Here is a 19,098-nt window from a genome sequence, read left to right as displayed (position 1 = left end):
TTTTTGGTTCATTAGATAAGAAATTGTTTGATGATTTGTACACAACACACAAGATTGAAGGATAAACAGTTTGCTGAAGATATTAAATATTAACCCAGGCATCCGTATTGCTATGCATCTTTTTTTTCCATTCCAGATCACCCTGTGGTGTTGTTGGTAGTAATAGCACTTGTATTGTATTTTGTATTAGATATACTGTTAAACATGCATTTATTCATACTGTCATAATAGGAAATACTGTATGATGCAATACATTGTAATCTTGCATATTATGATGCTTTTTCTTAATTTCTATATTTGCCCTTTGTGTGCCACATTGCTCTCTGCTGAGCCAATGGAGAGATTTTAATTTCTCTTTCACATTTCGGGGAACACGATTATCTTATTGAATGCCTATTGAACAGCATACAAGCCTTTTCTGGTTTTTGTTGGTGTTGCTCCAAAAAAAGGGTTTTGTGCACTGTGTCCATGTATGTGTCAGTTGAGCGTTAATATATATTTTTATACCAGATTATGATGATGTTGCCACGCTACAAGGAGTCGATTTCTATAGTAATATTTCAGAACAAATAAATAAAGGTATTATTTTCTACAGTAAAATGTACAGGTCACACACCCAATGATGATGCAGAAGAATACAAACTGACAAGTCAGATGAGCACATGTTTTTGAACAAAACAACTGGTTAGTTTAATTTATTTGGAGGAAAATCTCAAGTGTACTGTACATTTATTGCCCAGACCTTTGTCAATGCTCACAACGTCCTATAACATGCTTGTTATAATGTTGTTATGCATGTATTTATGGTAATCAAGGCCTAGTTTGGCTGTAATACAACAAAATTATGACAGAAAAAAGAAAAAAGTAAGATAATGTCAGACGAAACATAGGAATTTGGAAGCTGCATTGGTTAGTCTATACAGATAGACCACATCCATAGCAGCTAGGCTACTAATGTGCATCAGCTGAAATTAAATTAATATTAGTATTAAATATATTACCTTTAATTTGCTGGACGACATATGTCATTGAGGTCTCAATGGTTAAGATACTGTCTGATACAACTTTTATCTTTTACAGGATCCTGTCGTGATCTTAGCACTGTAATGCTTAGTGAGCCTTACACTGCCACAAAAAGTGTCTTTAAGGTCCCTGATCATCTTTCAAGTTATCTCTTAGGTTAAACAAATATAAGTATTCTACTATATGGGTTCACTGCCAGCAAAACACAATTGACGACTTGTCAAAGCAGCAGGAGCACAAGAACAAATCAAAGTCATAATAAACTATATTTATTACTTAATGTACTGTATCAAAATCAAGAACAATGACAAAGACAGATAAAAAGTATTAGCTAAGCAGCAGAAATATATGGCTTTGATTTTCAAAGTGCATTTGCTGCTTAAAACAACTAGCCACTTGCTTTTGGAGCATTTATCATTTCAACCACAATCTGCGAGAACTGAACAACCCTTCAACCAAGCTGCTCGCTGTGTGAATGCTGTGTTAGCACAGCCGACTGACTGCTAGAGGCAGCCGATAAAAGGTCAAGAGCCTTGTATGGCCTGACCACTTCAAACAGTAGAATCCCTCTTGGTGGGGATTTGAAGGAGGCAGTTCAGTTAATCTGTGTGTTGGCTAACACTGTTCAAAGAGGCTCAGAGATATGATATATAGAATTTATGGGAGATGATCCTATTGCTTGGTTTACTGATCAGACGCCACAATAAGTCCATAACTTTGTCTCCAGCAAACTGCCGCCTTCAGTTTCTTGTTAATGTCCTACTCTACAGCAACTACCAAGCCACAGATTTACAGTCATTATCTAAACTGCGATAAAAAGTTTTGGGGATAAATCATTTAAAAATAACCTTCTATATCAAGTTTTTGTATGTTGCTATTAAAGAAAGGTCATTGCAGCTTATGGTATATAACACCCATATTTGCAGAGATAAATATAATGCACAAAATTGAACGACAGGCCTGTACCTTTTACAGTCTTTGCCTGCTGAAGTTGTAGACATTCCTTCTGTAGCTACAGTGGTGATCACACATTTGTATTGTTCATTTATTGATGTTTAATATATCTTTTGTGTATATGATTGTTACCAAACAATGTTTTTTATAAAGCTTTAGTAGGTGGCACAATCCAGTACATCATAAGACAGTTTAGTTAAGTTTAGTTACTCATTAACTGACAAGAAATAGCTGCGTTTTTCATATTCATTCATACAGTAATTCATACAGTAATCTTGAGTGCAATTGTTTGGGGCCATTTTATAGGTGACTGGATACTTTGACATGACATTTGGAGTTTTAGTTAGTTCCTTCTGTTGCCTCATTTTTTAATCTCTTTTTAATAATTGTGGAAGCAGTATATTCATCTGATGACATAAAGTGAACTTGGAGGGAGAACATAGGCAAACAACTTTTTGCCCGATTGCGTTATAAACGTATTGCATGTTAAAGCCCCAATAAGGATACATCGGTAATCGGGGTGAATGGTGGCACAATATTTTAGTAATTTTGCTCTTTGTAAAACAAAATAAAGCTGTCGAGTGTAGTTAACTTTTAGATCATTGTAATAAATACCAGTCACGCTTTCTGTCCAAACTTGGATTAGGTTCATAAAAAGTGAAAGTTGGGTGGCAAACTAAACAGCACAGCTATATAGCAACCAATATAAATGCACTTACAATATTCTCATTTGTAAGAGAAAGTTTGCCACCTTTGCTAATTGTGTGAAGTTTAGCTAGATGTTCAATCCAAAATTAACGGTTGTCTGGATTCTTGTTCGATTTCTCTCCCTTTTTCAATCCTCCCTGCTTCTGACATCACCTTTTCTTTATCACTTTTGCCGTGCTGAGCCACACTTAGAATGCCCGCCATTGTGGATCAGGTAGTAACAATAAGAAGAGTACACAGCTAGCACCTTCTAACATGGTGCCGTAAAATGTTATGATGGAAGAAGCCGGTGTATTAAGTTAAAAGAAGTAGTAAAAATGTTACACTCTGTGGTTTAAACAATGACAGTGTTTTTTTTTTTTTATATTAGCAATATCATTACTAACCATCATGTGTTTTATATGATCCCTGGTTGATGCCTGGTTTTCTGCATTTATTGACCATAGAACAGTCCTAATCTTATTCTAATTCTTAGTCCTAATGTGCACTAGACGATTATTATCAACCAAATCTCTTATTACCTACCAAATTATCTACCAAATTCTGCACGCTCGCCAGACTCTCTCCCAATATTCAAAAAACTGTTGAAAACAGAACTCTTCTGCATCTTTCTATGCACTTAAATCTATATTAAAAAAAAAAAAAAAACTTCCTTTCTGCTCTTTCTCGCACTTGCATCTGGTGAACTGTGAACACTTTTCTGATAGGACTTTGCTTTGATGTTTTCTCATTGACTTAGATTTTTGCTGCCTTGTACCTCCCTTGTAAGTCGCTTTGGATAAAAGCGTCTGCTAAATGACTAAATGTAAATGTAAATGTATCACCTGAAGTTATTCTGTAGTAGATTTACTTCAGTGTTGCGGTTCATTGTTGGTTTGCATCACCTACCTTTTACTGAGCTTCAGCCGACTTAAACAGATCTGAAATAAGAGCCAGTGGCAAAGAACCCTCGTGGACCTAGACAAACGTGGTGGGCTAACTGGCCAACAATGTCACACATAGAGCCCTGCAATTATTGTGAGTACAAATTAAATATTATTGTATGATTGTGTAAAAAATAAAGCACCAGCCATTATGCTACACATTTGGCACAGCTATATTGCAATAACCCCATCCCAACACACACTCTGTACCTCTCCCACTGATGCTTGGCGGAACAGTGGATTTGTGACACATTATGTAAGTACAGGGTGTGAAGAGCTTTATAGGGTGTTACATGCTTGCAGTGAGCATGTACAGTAAGTGGCTTTTGTGCTGCCACTGCTGCTGAATGCTGCACAAAATGCCCTTATCTCTTTGCAAAGTTAAATGAATGCAAAGAAAATTCCACACAGACAGTAACAATTTTTAAATGGCAACTTTTACTGCTTTACATGTGATGATATATTGTGTCTATAATAATATACACAACATAATTCGCAAAATATGTCCAGTGACTCTGTTCTGTATGTTACTATTCTGACCAATTTTGTCCAACAGAATTTGTAACCATTTAAAAGCTACCGTACGTTTTATTTATGTTTTCTGCAGGCATTAGTGCACAATGCAAATAATCTCAGTTGCTAATGGAAACTGCAATGCCTTGAATCAAAACATGCATGTTAGTTTAGTCCAGTATTACTGTAAGGTAAATTAGAATCTGTGAATTATGATGTAATCATTTATGAAGATGCAAAGGCTGTAAAAAGCTGAACACATAGACTACATAAGGCAATAACAGTGTAATCCTAGTAGAATACCACGTTTTACACCTGTCAAACTCAATTCTTCAGTTTGTGATCTCAAAAAATCTCAGATGTTTGTACAGCCCAAAGACAGGCACATTAGGTTGAACTGTTGCCATTAGGTGTGAGTGTAAATGGTTGTCTGTGTGTGTTTGTCTTGAGAGAGACTGGCAGCCTGTTCAGTGTCGCCCAATGAGAGCTGGGGTGGGCTCCAGCTCCCCACAACCCTGAACAGAATAAGTGGTTGCAGATGATGGATGGACAGATGGTAAGGTTGGTGTAATATAATCTATAGCAACTTTAGGTTGTTATTACTAATACTATTAGCTCTGCAGCCGCAGCTCTATTCCATCTGGGTCAAACGACTTGAGCGATTGTCCGCTCTGTAGGTCTAGTCACTACTAGTCACTACACTAGTATGCTTGTTGGAATAATTCACATAAAAGCTTTTCCATTGACAACAGCAAGTTGTTGTGGCTGAAAATTGGACTAATAGGAGAAAGGTTTCCAATGCCAGAAAAACAAAGTAAGTTAAAACAGGCTAAAAGCACTGAAAAGAAGGGAGGAGCTGCAGAGTGGTTGTGGGTTCACTACTCCTACATATCACATTACATAATTTTAAATAATAAAAGTGGTATAATATACTATAGTCCTTCAGTGTAGGTCTATTGATGATTGCATGAATAATGAGTCATCAAAATAGGCTTTACTGTCAGGATGTGTAAAATCGTCTACTCATATTATGCAGGGACGTTACATAAATCGTGTGCGTCACTTCATATGATTCCCCACAAATTAACATCTAAAAACACGCTCTCCTCCCTTCTCCGCTCCCTTCTCTAGTTTGCTTTCCTCCTGCCTTTCATGCCCCTCTTTTCTCAGAGGAGACAGAGGGGAGGTATTGTGCTGGATTCAAATGAAAAAATTGAGAAGTAAACAGAAGTGCATCGAGGGAGGCAGGAAGGGTAGGAGGGAGGGATGGATGGAACACGGCTGCCGGTTGGTGTTGCTAATGATGAAGAAAATGGAGGGTCATGTGGGAGCCATGGCTGAATGGAGAGAAAGGAACTTGGTGTAGTACAAAGAGTCAAGACCACTTGAGTGGTGGGAGGATGTGTTTTGCATCTGTGTATCATCCAGCATGATTTCTATCTTTGGTCTCAAGTCATGTGCGTTGACACGTGTATATATTACATGGTGACACTACATGCCTTCATTTGTGTGAGTCAAACCAGGTTATCCATCAGCACGTGTGTGGGTGTGTGTGTGAGCACTGTGTGCATGTGCATGTAGGAGTGGAAGGGGTGGCAGCCAAGTGATTAATGCGTCAGAGAAGCAGCTGTGGTCTGGGCTCACTCATTTGGAAATATCTTTCAGGGAAGAAAGACAGAGTGGGGGAACGACTGGGAAGGGGGAGGAGGAGATGCATCTACATCCCCTGCCAGATAAACAAAAGTAAGCTGAGAGCCTTTACCGGTGTCGAACAGGCACTGAAGGAGAGAAAGAATTAGAGAGGAGGAAGAGAGGTAGAGGGCACTGCGGCATCTTTCCGTCCTCTGTTGTATGAAGATTCATTAGTGTCACCTTTAAGCATCAGTGTGTCTTCAGCTTTTCCCTAATGAATTAAACCATGACTGTGGCATGTTCAAGGGACAACTCACAACAGGTTTTTTCAATTTAGATCCTACATCTTTTGTTATGTGTTTTATTATGCACTTTTGCACTTCTAAAAGTTATTGTTGAGGTTTGGGAACATAGCAACTTATGCAAACATATTTGTTTTATTCTATAGACAAAATAGTAAAATTTAGAAGAAGAAGAATTTTAGGGTCGAGTTCTATTCTTGATTTTGTTATACAGCTATACAGTTGTTGTACAACTGTTTGAATTAGGCAGTTCTTTAAAAAAATCAAATAAAATTAATACCGCAATGGTTGAGAAACATTAATATTGATTATAACAATATTTTATTGTATTGGCTCACATCGTTTCAAAACGGCAGGTTGTACAAATCACACCAACCTCCTTCTTTTCTGGCAAATGATAAACTCTCAAATGAGTCCACACCTTTGGTGAAGCCCAATTAAAAATGGAAATTGTGTAATCATAAAAGTGTCATGAACTCTGTCTCTACGGCAACATGTTCTGTATTTTATTTCATTCAAATATCATACTTTCAAAGAAATAATAGCATTAAATTAGTGAAAATTGAAATGTACCTGTTTTACAATCTCCCATCCTGTAGTCTCATATAGTCAGTATTGACAAACACTTCATGCACTTCAATATGCTTCCAGTATGTCTATTTATTATAATTTCAAACTATAAATTCAATTCAGAAGATGTACTAGTGTATATTTTTTCAGGAACCAAACTAAACTCTTGTTTAAAGTAAAAAGGTTTTTTACCAAAATACTGAACTGGCATGAACACATGTAGGCATCCAAGATATTTTCAGTGGCATCTCATGCATTTTCTTCTTTGATAACTGCACACAATGTTTATTGGAGAATATTCTGACTGTGGAAAACAGCTTGAACTGTACCTGACTCAACCATTTTAAACGTTTAGCAACTCATATAGCAGCTGCAGAGTAGAGTGAGAAAGCAGGAACGTGGAACCTTCATCTCCTGACACTCCCTTGGTGAAGTGGATTTGCTTTTCAGGGGCCTCGATGAGCGATAAGTTAAAAAAATGGACAGCAATGCAATCAATTTGTCAAATAAGTATCACTAAAGTGTCCTTATTATTAAATACAAACACACAAATATGTGCAATATTTTTTTAAATGAAATTAAACAAGACATGTACTGTAATTGAATTCCTTTTAAAATGATTATGTTAAAATGTATAGCAGTTACTGATTCCAGCTTCTTAAATGGTTATATGAGTTATACGTAAACACATAGCTCAGCATAATAATATTCACATGATTAAACTATTAACCACACTGTTCATTATTGGCTGTTTGGAGGGTAAGTTGTGACTCCACGAGTTGTGGAGTCACAATAATAAGTCTCCAATAAGGTGCACATTAAATGTGCACCTTATTGGAGACTTGTGTGAAAGCACACTTTAGCACTGATCTGAAGCTTACAGCAGACATACTGATATCAGAAGTGTTAGGGACAACAGTTGTTTTCAAGTACACTCTATCCCAGCGTGGATCACACTTAACAGAGTGCCCATGATGTCGGACACGGCAATAGAGTGTGTATCACAGAGAAGACGATGAGGATGGGACAAGCCTACAGTCTGTGGCCATTTTTCACCCTCACTCCACTCTCTTTTGCAGTTCATGAGTAACATACAAAGTCCTGTGTCTTGGAATTTTTGTTGCACGCTACATTTCTGCTCTTGTACGTGCAATACTTTTATTATAACACAGTGAGGTGTGCCGCCAGCTGATAGATGTGCTTTAGATGCTGCTAATGCTAACCGCATATTCAGTTAATTCATTGAGTAATTGAATAATGATGACTGCTGCTGCAATTTTTTCAACACGCAAATTGCAATAAACTGCATTTGCCAAGTGAAGAAAAGCGCTGTGGCAGTCTATTTGTTCCTGAGCATACAAATGTTAGTACGGTCAATATGAGCCTCTTTTTCAGTGAATCCATTTTAAATAGTGAGGTATAATACAATCCCAAAAAAGCTGGGAAAGTGTGTAAAACCTAAATAAACATAGAATGCATTGATTTATAAATCTCATCAACCCATATTTTATTCATAATAGGACATAAACAACATATCAGATGTTAAAAATGGGAAATGTTTACATTTTATAGAAAATATTAGCTCATTTTGTATTTGATTGCACCAACACATCCCAAAAAAGTTGGAACAGGATGATGTTCACCATTGTGTAGCATCCCCTCTTCTTTTAACAACTGTCTGTAAACATCTGGGAAGTAAGGAGACCAGTCTCTAAAGTTTTAGGAGAGGAATGTTGTCCCATTCTTGTCTGATGAAGGAATCTAGCCCCTCAACAGTCCTGGGCCTTTGTTGCCAGATTTTTTGTTTTATGATGCACCAAATGTTTTCTATTGGTCAAAGGTCTGAACTGCAGGCAAGTCAGTCCAACACCTGGACTCTTCTCCTACAAAGCCCTGAAAGAGACATCTAGTTTTGACCTTAGGTCTTGTCCTTTGCGCACAGAGATTCCTTCTGACTCTCTGAATCTTTTGATGATATTATGTACTGTAGATGGTGCGAGAATCAAGCTTTTCACAATTTTACGTTGAGGAACATTTTTCTGTTCCACAATTTGAAAACGCTGTTTATCACAGGTGGGTGAAACTCTGCCCATCTTTACATTCTAGAGGCTCTGCCTCACTGAAAGTCTCCTTTTATACTCAGTCATGTTACTGACCTGTTTCCAATTAACCTAATTAATTGTCAAATCCTCCTCCATTTGTTTTTGATTTCCAGCAATTACTTTTCCAGCCTTTTGTTGCCCCTGTTCTAACTTTTTAAAGATGTGTTGCTGCCATCAAACTTTAAAGGAGCTAATATTTTCAATGAAATAGTAAAATGTCTTTAACAATCTGATGTTTAGGATGTAGTGTGAATAATAAATGAGTTGATGAGAAACAATATAGATTCTGAAAATCAAAGTTTAGTCCAGGCTATGTGCAAATGCTGGTGAGACAAAGTGATGAGGTCTGTTGGATTTTCTGATTTTGTCTATAGGTCCTGACAGGCAGCTGTAAGAAACCGTCAATACTGACTGCAAGTTTTGTTTGTCACTCTTTTCTACACATCAACACATTTTTTTGAACTTATGTTTCTCTTGATTTCTCTTGGTTGATTTCTCTTGTTTTCGTTCTCTTTGTTTCGTGCTCTAGTTCCACTTCTTCCAATATGAAACAAATAGCTCATGAAAACACACTTTTGCTGAAAAGCCTCAACAACACTGGCCATAATGACACAACACTGACACAGCGACTTCACACTCACAAAACCACTTTCTTTCTTTTCATATGTGTCCTGCTGTGACCTAATTAAGCAATGAATAATAAAATTAAATATGTATGCCTGTTTAGTTTATTCACATATGAAACTTTTCATAGTTTCTATGAAATTCCTTAGTGAAACATCTTTAACATGTTTCTTTGAACAAAAGAATGTTTCGACATGTGCTTGGAGCAAAAGTTCTTAGTAATCGGTTTCACACAGAGGTGACATTAAAAGATGACTAAGCTGTCAAATTAGGTTTGCGCAGTCTTTTTTTTTTTTCTTTTAATTTCATACGATTTCATTAGGACAAATAATGTAATTATCATAGAATGACGGAGAACAATCCTCTATTGAGAAATCACATATTATTACGTTTGTTAATCAAAGAATGAATATTTAATACCAGCCCATATTGTAAATACCAGGCTGACATTGAATAATATAAAACTAGGTTTCTATACCCCATAACCTGATTGGATTTAGGCATAATTTATCATCTCTCTCTCTTTAATTTAATGCAACCATAGTTTGATAAGCCCTCAAGTAAAAAAAATTGTACTTGCATTAGAAGCATGCATACTATACTCCATTTAGCAACATGACAGCACCAACGCTGCTTAGGAGCCATTGGTTATATACTGTAAATAATGTACTACATGAGAATGGATTATATTGTCAAGGTGGTTACAGTTTCAACAATGCCTAGCAGGTCATGACTGCCAAATCACTTTTCACTTTTCACATATGGCTACATTAAAGTTAAATGATTTGTTTGTCTCATCAGGTGGTGATAGTGAGCAACAAGACAAGAAACAATTTATCTGGAAATGTCAAAGATAATTACTTTATACAAGCACTGTCATATCTTGTCTGCATTATGATAGGTTAATTAGAAAAATACATAGTTGAACAGCTGTGCCATTCTCCTTAATGATCAAAATATGTTTGCAGTTTAAGTTCAACCACTTAGATTTCATTACACTCTGAGTAAATGAGATCACATCACAGCCAAGCCCTGTTAGAGTGTGACCAATCTGCCTGTAGAGCAGGAGGTCCAGAGTATGGAGGGTGTGATGCAATTAGTAAGAGTTAGCATCTTAAGCTATGCTGTATGTTGTCATGATTAATGTTACTGAATTCTAATATGAATTAAAGGCATAATTAAGTAATGGAATGATTTTTAGAACAGCAAGAAATATAGCACTTCACTAAAGTCTGTGTATATACTATATATAGTACGTATGCGAAAAGTGATTTGTCAGTCATGACCTGCTAGAGATTAGAGCTTAGTATTTCTCACTGTCTGTTGCTAATAAGGACAATCTTAATCAGACTGTGTATATGACAAAGAGGATCCCAGATTAACCACACGACAAAACACTGTGACTCCCGAGCGATGAGAAAAGGCCAGAAAGTTCTTAGTGATATATCAAATCCAATTTATGTTGAGTGGGAGCTGTTATCATCAAGACAAAGGTACAAGGTGCTGCAATCGCAGCACCTTGTACCTGCTGCCTCATAATCGGATAAAAGGTTTTTTTTCTTTTTTATTCATTAGTAAGAAGAATAAAACGTTAAATAGTGTCAGCCTCATCATTTGACAAAACAATTTTAAAAAATCATTTATTCCAAACTGCCCACATGAAATCTCTTTACAGACCTGTGTACCCTCTGTACAGACAGAAGAGAGAGTCCAACCTCTTTGCTCCCTGATAACTGTAATTCCAGTCATAACTTTTTATAGCTTGCAGTTTCCTCATCTGATATATTTTATTAATTGTCTTCCCACTGTTCTGTGTGTCATAGTAAAGAGGCAGTGCAGTAGGTGACTTGGTACAGTTGGATGTTTTGAATCAATACATGTTTGCATCGTAAAATCAAAGAGTGAAAAACTTAACATTTAACCCTTGACCTTGGTGTGTGGCCTCAAGGTTAAAGGCAACATTTTGTAATTATTTCATCAATTGAGAATTTGAATAAAACTCAAAATCCATCTGGTTGTTAGCTGAATGAATCTGATTCAACGGGAATCAAAGTGAGACAACAAAACAAGGTCTATTAACTGAACGAGCTGTATCCTCAGCGTGCCTCTGAGCTGCTCGTGCATTGATAAATGGAGATGGCAATGAATTGGACTGGGAACTATTGACGTTGCAATAGCAAAGACACATCCTGTGGTAGGGAAATTTTCTTGGTGCAGTGAGAGATGACCTTGCTGAATGCATGTTCTGAGAAAACGCTGATAGAGCTCCAGCTTGGGAAATTGAACCTGTGTTATAAAAGAAAAGCATACAGGCTGACAAGCAAACACTGCATGCATGTGATTGATTTAGTCATCTATCTGAACTGTACTCTGTGTGTGTATGGCTGCCACACACGCGTAAATGCATGTGTTTGTGTGTTTAAAGAGCCTCTCTGTGCACACATGGATAAGACTCCTTGTGTTTAACTGCTGCGTCCCTCAGCCTACCTCCATCCTTGCACATCCTTTATTCTATTGATTGATACACAGAACAAACACACAAGTCATCCATGCAGGAAAAGAGAACTCTTGTCTGTAGTAGCAGGTCAACTAAGGAAGCAAAGTAATCTCTGACAAAAATAAATATTTTGCTTGCTTTCAGTTTTTTTTTCCAAAATGGTGGATTTTAGGAACTACTAATAGCAACCTTGCTGGGTTTCTAAATTTTCATGCTTAGCAAAAAGTTTCTTGAATCACGACTTGATAATAATCTATTCAGGGCACAACGGCTAACCTAATGGCTTGATGCAGATTAAAAACAACGTAAATCATCCGAACAGTCACACACTCCAACCAGCATTATAAAACTGAAAGCTATCGGCATGTTTTCTCTGGCTGGTGTTCCCACAGCTTGTCACCATCAATATTCAAAGCAACAGATGAGACAATGTCGCTCAGAAGGTTGTTCGTCCTACCAGCAGAGCAACAACTACTGTAACTATGGGGAGGGGCTTTTAAAGCTTTCACCTCACTAAGACACTGTGTAACTATTGTTGACTTTTAACTGTGTATACACTTCCATTTTACCTCACTTTATAGACCTGGGTTTGGAGGTCCGCATCTGCATTCCTGACTGGCTTCATCTTATCTTGATGATTTTGTATCTCTTTAAAGGTTTTTGTGACTGCTGTGCCATGTGTCTAGTACTTTTTAATTTCAGCTTTATTTATTGTAAACTTAGAAAACACTTGGCACACAGGGAGGATACAGAGCAGTCAAAATGCAAACGTAGGGTTGATTTCTATTTATTTGAGCCAAAAGAAGCCATCTGGAACTTTTATTGAGTTCTTTCATTTCCTTATAATTAACTTTAAGTATATAATTAACAAATGAAATGTTATAAGTGACTTTGCAGACTAACAACTCTGCAGACGAACAACTGTAAACATTAAAATGTCCATGACTAAACTTAAAAAAAAACATAGGTAATGAATCCAACTTTTAAAATGTTCTAAAAATTAATTCCAAACATATTGTATTTAAAATCTTTAGAGGGATATGCTGCCAATGTTGTGACATTACTTTTTTCTATCTCTCTGAAATACTGCAACGATTGGCAAATAGTTCAAAAGGGTAAGAGAGCCAGATTTGGCAGCTTACACACTCATTTGGCACCATTTCAGTCGAACGCAATGGAATGCAACAAAAACATAGACCTAGGATGAACCTGAACACTGAGAAGGCAGCTTATTAGAGTGTCCCAATTTGAGTCAGTCAAATGTTTCTTAAGTACTGAAAGCTTTTAAAAAAGAAAAAAAAAAAGATAATAATAGGGTCAAAGAATTTCACTGCCGAGTAAAATGTGCACTGGTTTTCTTCCATATCAAAATCAGATGAGATGATGACTGTCATTGGCAGTGCATGTTGGTGTGAGTTTCATTTGCTGCTTTGCTGGCAGTCAGCTGCAGAGACCACCACTACTTTGTGGTGGTCACTGCAGCATAGGTTTGTGACCGAGAACTGGCCTGTGAAGGACTGGGCTCTGTCCAATCAGCCCCAGGGGAGGATCTCTTGCTGTTCAATTCTAATTCATGTACATATAAATAACTGTCACTGGCACTGCTAATTGGATTAAAACGCTTGGCAGAGGAGAGCCAGGCAAGAGAGGGAGTGCAAGCATTTAAACAGGCAACATGACAGGATTTACAGCATGTTTTTTTTCCTATGGAATCACATTATGACCAGGTGGAAAACTCCTATTATGTCCAAGTAAGATGTCCCCTTGTTTTCTGATTTGCTTCTGTCTTAGTATGTGGTAGATGTTTGCTGGTCATGCAAAAGTTGACGTATATGGCACAAGGTGTCTGTAGCGATGGGTAAGGCAGTGGAATGAAACCATGAAACCGAGGGTTGGCGGATAGTTGTCTTTGTCTCCTAGCCACCTGTCGAAGTGTCTTTGGACAAGACACTGAAACCCCAGGAGTAGTGTAATCATCTTTGTGCAGCTGTCCAACAACAATTTGCCATTGGAAATCAATAAAGTAGTTTAAAAACCGAAATCCTATAAAAGTCATTTCATGATACTGTTTTTTAAAGAAATGTCATTATGCAATTAGCATTTGTCTTTTCTGTGATTACTGTTAAGCTACTCTTATTGATATTTAACACTCAGATGATTTAAAGTCTTAAATTCTAGCAGACCTTTGACTAGAAATATCAAATTTAGAGTTTTATTGGCATTAGCTTAATAATGTATAAAACAAACAATCAAGTAGAAGCAGCTGAAACAAACAACAGTATTAAATGAAAACATCAATCTGTTTTGTCATAAATTATATGATTCTAAAGTACATAGGACAGAACGGACAGGGGAGGCTGACAACATATGGTTGAGTTCATGTTCCTATATAAAAGTAATTATACATAGGGTGGAATTTTAATTGCCTTTTGACTCAGTTTGAGTTTGACAGATAATGTCACGTTTCTCTAACTGCACTGACACTGGGAGAACCAAGAAGAGCAATAGAGCTGAAAGTCCAAACACATGGATCAACAGGTCTAAAGCCACTTGGTGTCAAATGTTTGACTGCAGTCACATCTCTATACTGTAACTATTTCATCTCCTGTCTTTACCTAAAAAGATTTTAACAATATCTCAGCTTGGCACTGTATGTGAAACATGAATATGAACATTATGAACATCAAGATATTGATCTGAAAGCCAACCTTTATTGAAAAGGATCAGGCTTATGAAATAAAATTCACTCATAATGACATAACATTTCAAAAGCAGAAAAATAAATAACAGAAAGGATTGATAAGGATGCTATACATTGTATGTACAAAATCGTTAGTCACATTGAGGAAATGATATTTTGAACAAATGTCTGTAGCTCATTGAGTTCTGTCTTAGCAATAGATGCAGTCTCCACCAGGATGCTACAGCAAGTGCTATTTAGAACAAGATAAGCAATGGAAGATGTTTCTGTCAGCAGCAATGACATTTGGAAGAAATGGACTGTGATGAGTGCAAGAGTGTGGCACACAGAAATCTAAATGGAAGAACGAATAAGAGGAACTGAGATGGAGAAAGTCTGCAGATTGTGTCTACGTAATATACAAACACCAGATGCAGGGAGAGAGTGTGTCTTTGGAAAGAAAGAAAAGCTGCAAAGCTTGAATATGACAGAGGATGTAATGGGCAAGAAGAAAAGAACTGTGGGGAAGGCTTACCTGGATATTGTGTAGCTCCTACATTGCAGAAGGACGACAGGTGGAAAGGGTAAAAGGAAAGGGAAAAAACAAACAGAAAGGGATATTAGCATTCAAAGCCCAACTTAAACTTAATAGCCCCCATTTGCCAGTGTGCAGAAGTGCATGCTTATAACATTCAGGAAACAGCAAAGAAGAGTAATTCATGCCGGTCCCCTCTAAAAGAAATTATTAAAGGCTACAGTTGATCAGAGAAACAGCCGGTTGCTTAAGTGTTTAAGTAATTAATTTGGCTACGATTAAACTTTGATCACAATACTTTGATTTAGAAGTTATGAATTGCAAATAAGGTAGAGATACTTTGCTGACACTTTTCATTTATTCGGCTAACTTTAGACTACACACAAATGAACTTTAGACAGAACAGACAGAACAATGATATAATTAATGTTACCTTTAAAGCTTAGTGTGGTGGCTCACAACAGGAACAAAGTCTTATTAGGTTAATAAATGCATGTACTGTATCAACAAAGAAACCACACCATAGGCAAAAGTGTCAGGTTGCTCGGTTACCAGGAGAGACTCCATGGAGTCTCTGCTCCCAGCCAAGAAACAGGCCTGTAGGTAATCCTCATTAGAAAAAAACAATTTTTTTTGATTAATCAAATGAGGTATAACATTTTAAGTACATTTTAAGGGAGCAGCTGTTTCCATTTGCCGTTAGCCTTGTGCAAAGTTAAGCTAACAAGTTCCTGCCTGTATGTTCATATGTATCTCCCCCTCTGCAAGATGCACAGTAATACCCAGTAGTGCAGCGCAATAGTGTCATAGACATCCCTTGATCACAGTGATGTTGCTCTGAGTCTACTGCAAAATAATAACATGCCTGTCTGTCGGCCATCTAAAAATCAGAGCGGGATGGACACTTAAATAAAAAATGCAAACTCATAAAAAACAAATCTGTCTCAGTTGGGATAGTTGTATGAAATACAACATTGCAAGAAAAGTGCGGTGTTGGCCCGCAGCATACAGTAGAGTCTGGCATCCATTTAGGCTCCCATCGTTGAAGAACATCTTTCAGCCAAGTAAGCATCAGGATTCCAGCTACAAGGCAGCTTTTGATTACAAAACCTATTTCCTCCTCAACTTTTGCCAAATTTCAAACATGGTGCTATTCTAATTACCATTATCCAGAGCAAGAAAAGAAGCAGAGACTGAGTGGGTGTGTAAGTGTAAGTGAGAGGGAGGCAGTTCTTTGCATGTAAGCAGGGAAAATCAGAGGAAAATGCAGCATGAAGATCAGTGAAGTGAAACAAAGAGAAGAATTTCGGCTCTTTTATATCCTGTTACACAGCTCCATTTGTGGTAAAGACTTATCTTGCTGAATCATTGCTCATTTGCTTTGCCTAAATCCCCGGACATGTATCTCTACAAGCTTAAAGGCCTCAGTCTGCTTCAAACAAGCTTGTATGATGTGTCGTCCAACCATGCTGTAAATGTAAATTACTTTCACTTCCTAGCTACTGCATTCATTTCAAATAGTTTAGTGTTTAATGAGCATAAGAGATTCAAATGCATGCAATCTGAATACAATCTTAGCATATCTCAGACACAAGTCCTTGATTTTTTACATAAGATTCTGTTTGACAAAGGTTGATGGAATTTGACAGCCATCAGTCTTACTTGAAATGCTTTTACCAAAGCTATAAACTGGACAGCTTAACAAAAGAGTAAACTGCTAAGTCATAAAGTCTCCCGCCATCCTCTACATAAGAATTCAGCTACAGCACACAGGGAGCAGGGTAGCGACGTGCTTTAGAGAGCCTAACAGTCGGCCCGGACCACCCTCGAGTTCAGGTTCATGCAGTGTGATGGTGTGAGGGGGTTTGGCTTTGGGGAGATTACACGGCTATAGGTTAGACATGGAGCAGCTCTCTCCATGTTAAGTAAATGGAGAGCGGGTGAAGAATAGCTGCATTGCCGATTTGCCTCTTATGGGTCTTGTGGGAGCCTTCACTATCCCGCCCCGACCCACAACCTCCAGAGGTGAGGTTAAATGACAAGGACTGCAGAGATGCATTAAACATGAGTCATTTGGACAGAGAGCTGGATGCTGGACCACTCCAGAGATGATAGGGACATTAACCAGGGTTTCACCAGGGCATGAGCTGCATTTAATGAAGGCCTCCACCACCTCCCAATGTCTCTCTCTACATTTGACTCACAGCCAGGGAGCTAAGTAGTTCAAGATAAACACTGCCACTGCTTTCTCTGGCTCCAGTTGTGTGGTTTTCTGCTGCTTCGTCTTTTTCTATACCGACACTCCAGCCCTACAACATTATGGTCTCTTTACATTGAGTAGTGGTCACGTTCTTGTCATAAGACCAGCAGCGGTCGTGCACATAAATGGAAGTGATTAGATTCATTATTAGCAACAAGACAGCATGGCAAGTTCAAATTGTCCAACTGTTCAAAACCATATTGTAAAAGAAAGACATTACAAAGCAACCACCCATTACTAAGTTTTGTGTGAGACTGGCATCACAATGCAATAAATAAAACACTTGATGATAATGGTTGTCAGAAAGCATGTCCTAACTGTATTCTACGGCTGGTTGAGGACCCTGATTCGTGAATTGAACCTACAGTAATGTCTCTCTGTTAGTAATGGAAAGATCGATGCAAGATGGTGGTCAGGAAAGGTGTTGTCACATCCCAGACAGGATTTTGACACCTGGATCCCATGTGCAACAAAAACACTTTGCTTAATTTGGCTAAGTTTAGATAAAGACTTCAGTTTGTTTTCTGTGTTAAAAGGTTAATACCCATAGTTTTGTGTGAAGCGACTGTTTTCTCCCCTTGGTAACCACTTTCCACAATCTTTCTCTATTCATTGCCAAGCATAGTGAAAATTTGATAAACTGATATTTGGGGGAACATTTTATTGATTTGTTCAGTATCATTGCATTTGTCATTCCCTATTTACTTTTTTAATAAGCAAATTCACATTATAACAACACAAAACATGATCCAGTTGCAATCATTTCCCTACAAAACTTATTTACATTTGCATTTAGGTTCTACCCTGATTATTTACACACTAGATAAGACAATAATCTAATGCACCTCTGCAGACTTTGAACACTGTCCATTTGGCAGTTTGTTAAGTGAAAGGACCAGGTAAGGTCAAGACCATTAGCAGTCATTCTCTGAGGAGCTTGAATATCCACACCAAAATATATGAAAGTCTCTATGGTGGTTTGAGAATGTGTTGCTTTGGGCCATAATCAGACACAGTGTATGAAAGACAAGGCAAGTGAGTTACATCACTATTGCTCAACAATATCAAAACTGTATCCTGTGTCAGTTCAGTATATTTACTACCTACGCATTTAAAGCTTGTTTTGTTTCCGCCACTGATGAACTGAGCACTGTAATAGTGGCAGCAACCAACCAACGGTCTTATTTCTATCCATTCATAATGTGTAAATGCTTATCCTGTTTAGGGTCACGGGGGCGCTGGAGCCTCTCCCAGCTGTCATTAGGCAAGAGGTGGGGTACATGCTGGATAGGTCACAAATCTCAGGGGAGGGGGGGAGGCAACACAGACAGTCATACAATTTAGACTCACCAATTAGCTAACATACATGTCTTTGGACTGCAAGGTAAACTGCAGGAGGAAACCCACGCGAGCACAGAGCAAACACAGTGCAGTGGGCCGGGGCCTCGAACCTGCAACCTTCTAGCTGTGAGGTGGCCATGCTAACCACTCAAACACATTCTTGTTTATTTATTCATTCAGTCATTATAACCTCACATGGCAATGAAAACCTAACCTATCCAGAATTTATGTGCCAGGTATTATGAGAGTGGTCTGAAATATCTGACATAACAGCCCTTTTTTCATCTGTATTCATCCAGAGAGGTGGGCCTGAACACTCTCCTCTTTGCAAGAAACAAAGTAATAACAATGGCTTCCTTTGACACAGCATGACCACACACTTCCAAGCATGTCATCTTCAAATGTAGCTCTTGGTTAATGGCCTGGAACGCACA

The 19,098-nt window shown here is 37.8% G+C and overlaps 1 protein-coding gene across 6 annotated transcripts in view; it reads right to left on the bottom strand.

Moving 5' to 3' along the window:
- The window catches only part of cadm1a (cell adhesion molecule 1a), a 322,140-nt gene that overhangs the window by 94,001 nt on the left and 209,041 nt on the right, over nt 1-19,098 (bottom strand). For 5 of the 6 annotated variants that reach the window (XM_067491839.1, XM_067491841.1, XM_067491842.1 and 2 more), the window contains exon 2: nt 15,064-15,081. The exons of the other annotated variant lie outside the window; for it this stretch is intronic. In XM_067491839.1, coding sequence (XP_067347940.1) covers nt 15,064-15,081 — 18 coding nt within the window. The remainder of the gene's footprint in view (nt 1-15,063; nt 15,082-19,098) is intronic. 6 annotated transcript variants of the gene reach the window in all.

This window comes from Channa argus, chromosome 22 (assembly GCF_033026475.1).
Source record: "Channa argus isolate prfri chromosome 22, Channa argus male v1.0, whole genome shotgun sequence".
Taxonomy (NCBI): Eukaryota; Metazoa; Chordata; class Actinopteri; order Anabantiformes; family Channidae; genus Channa; species Channa argus.
Note: the sequence above shows the minus strand (reverse complement) of the source record. Positions and strands in the feature narration are given on the sequence as shown.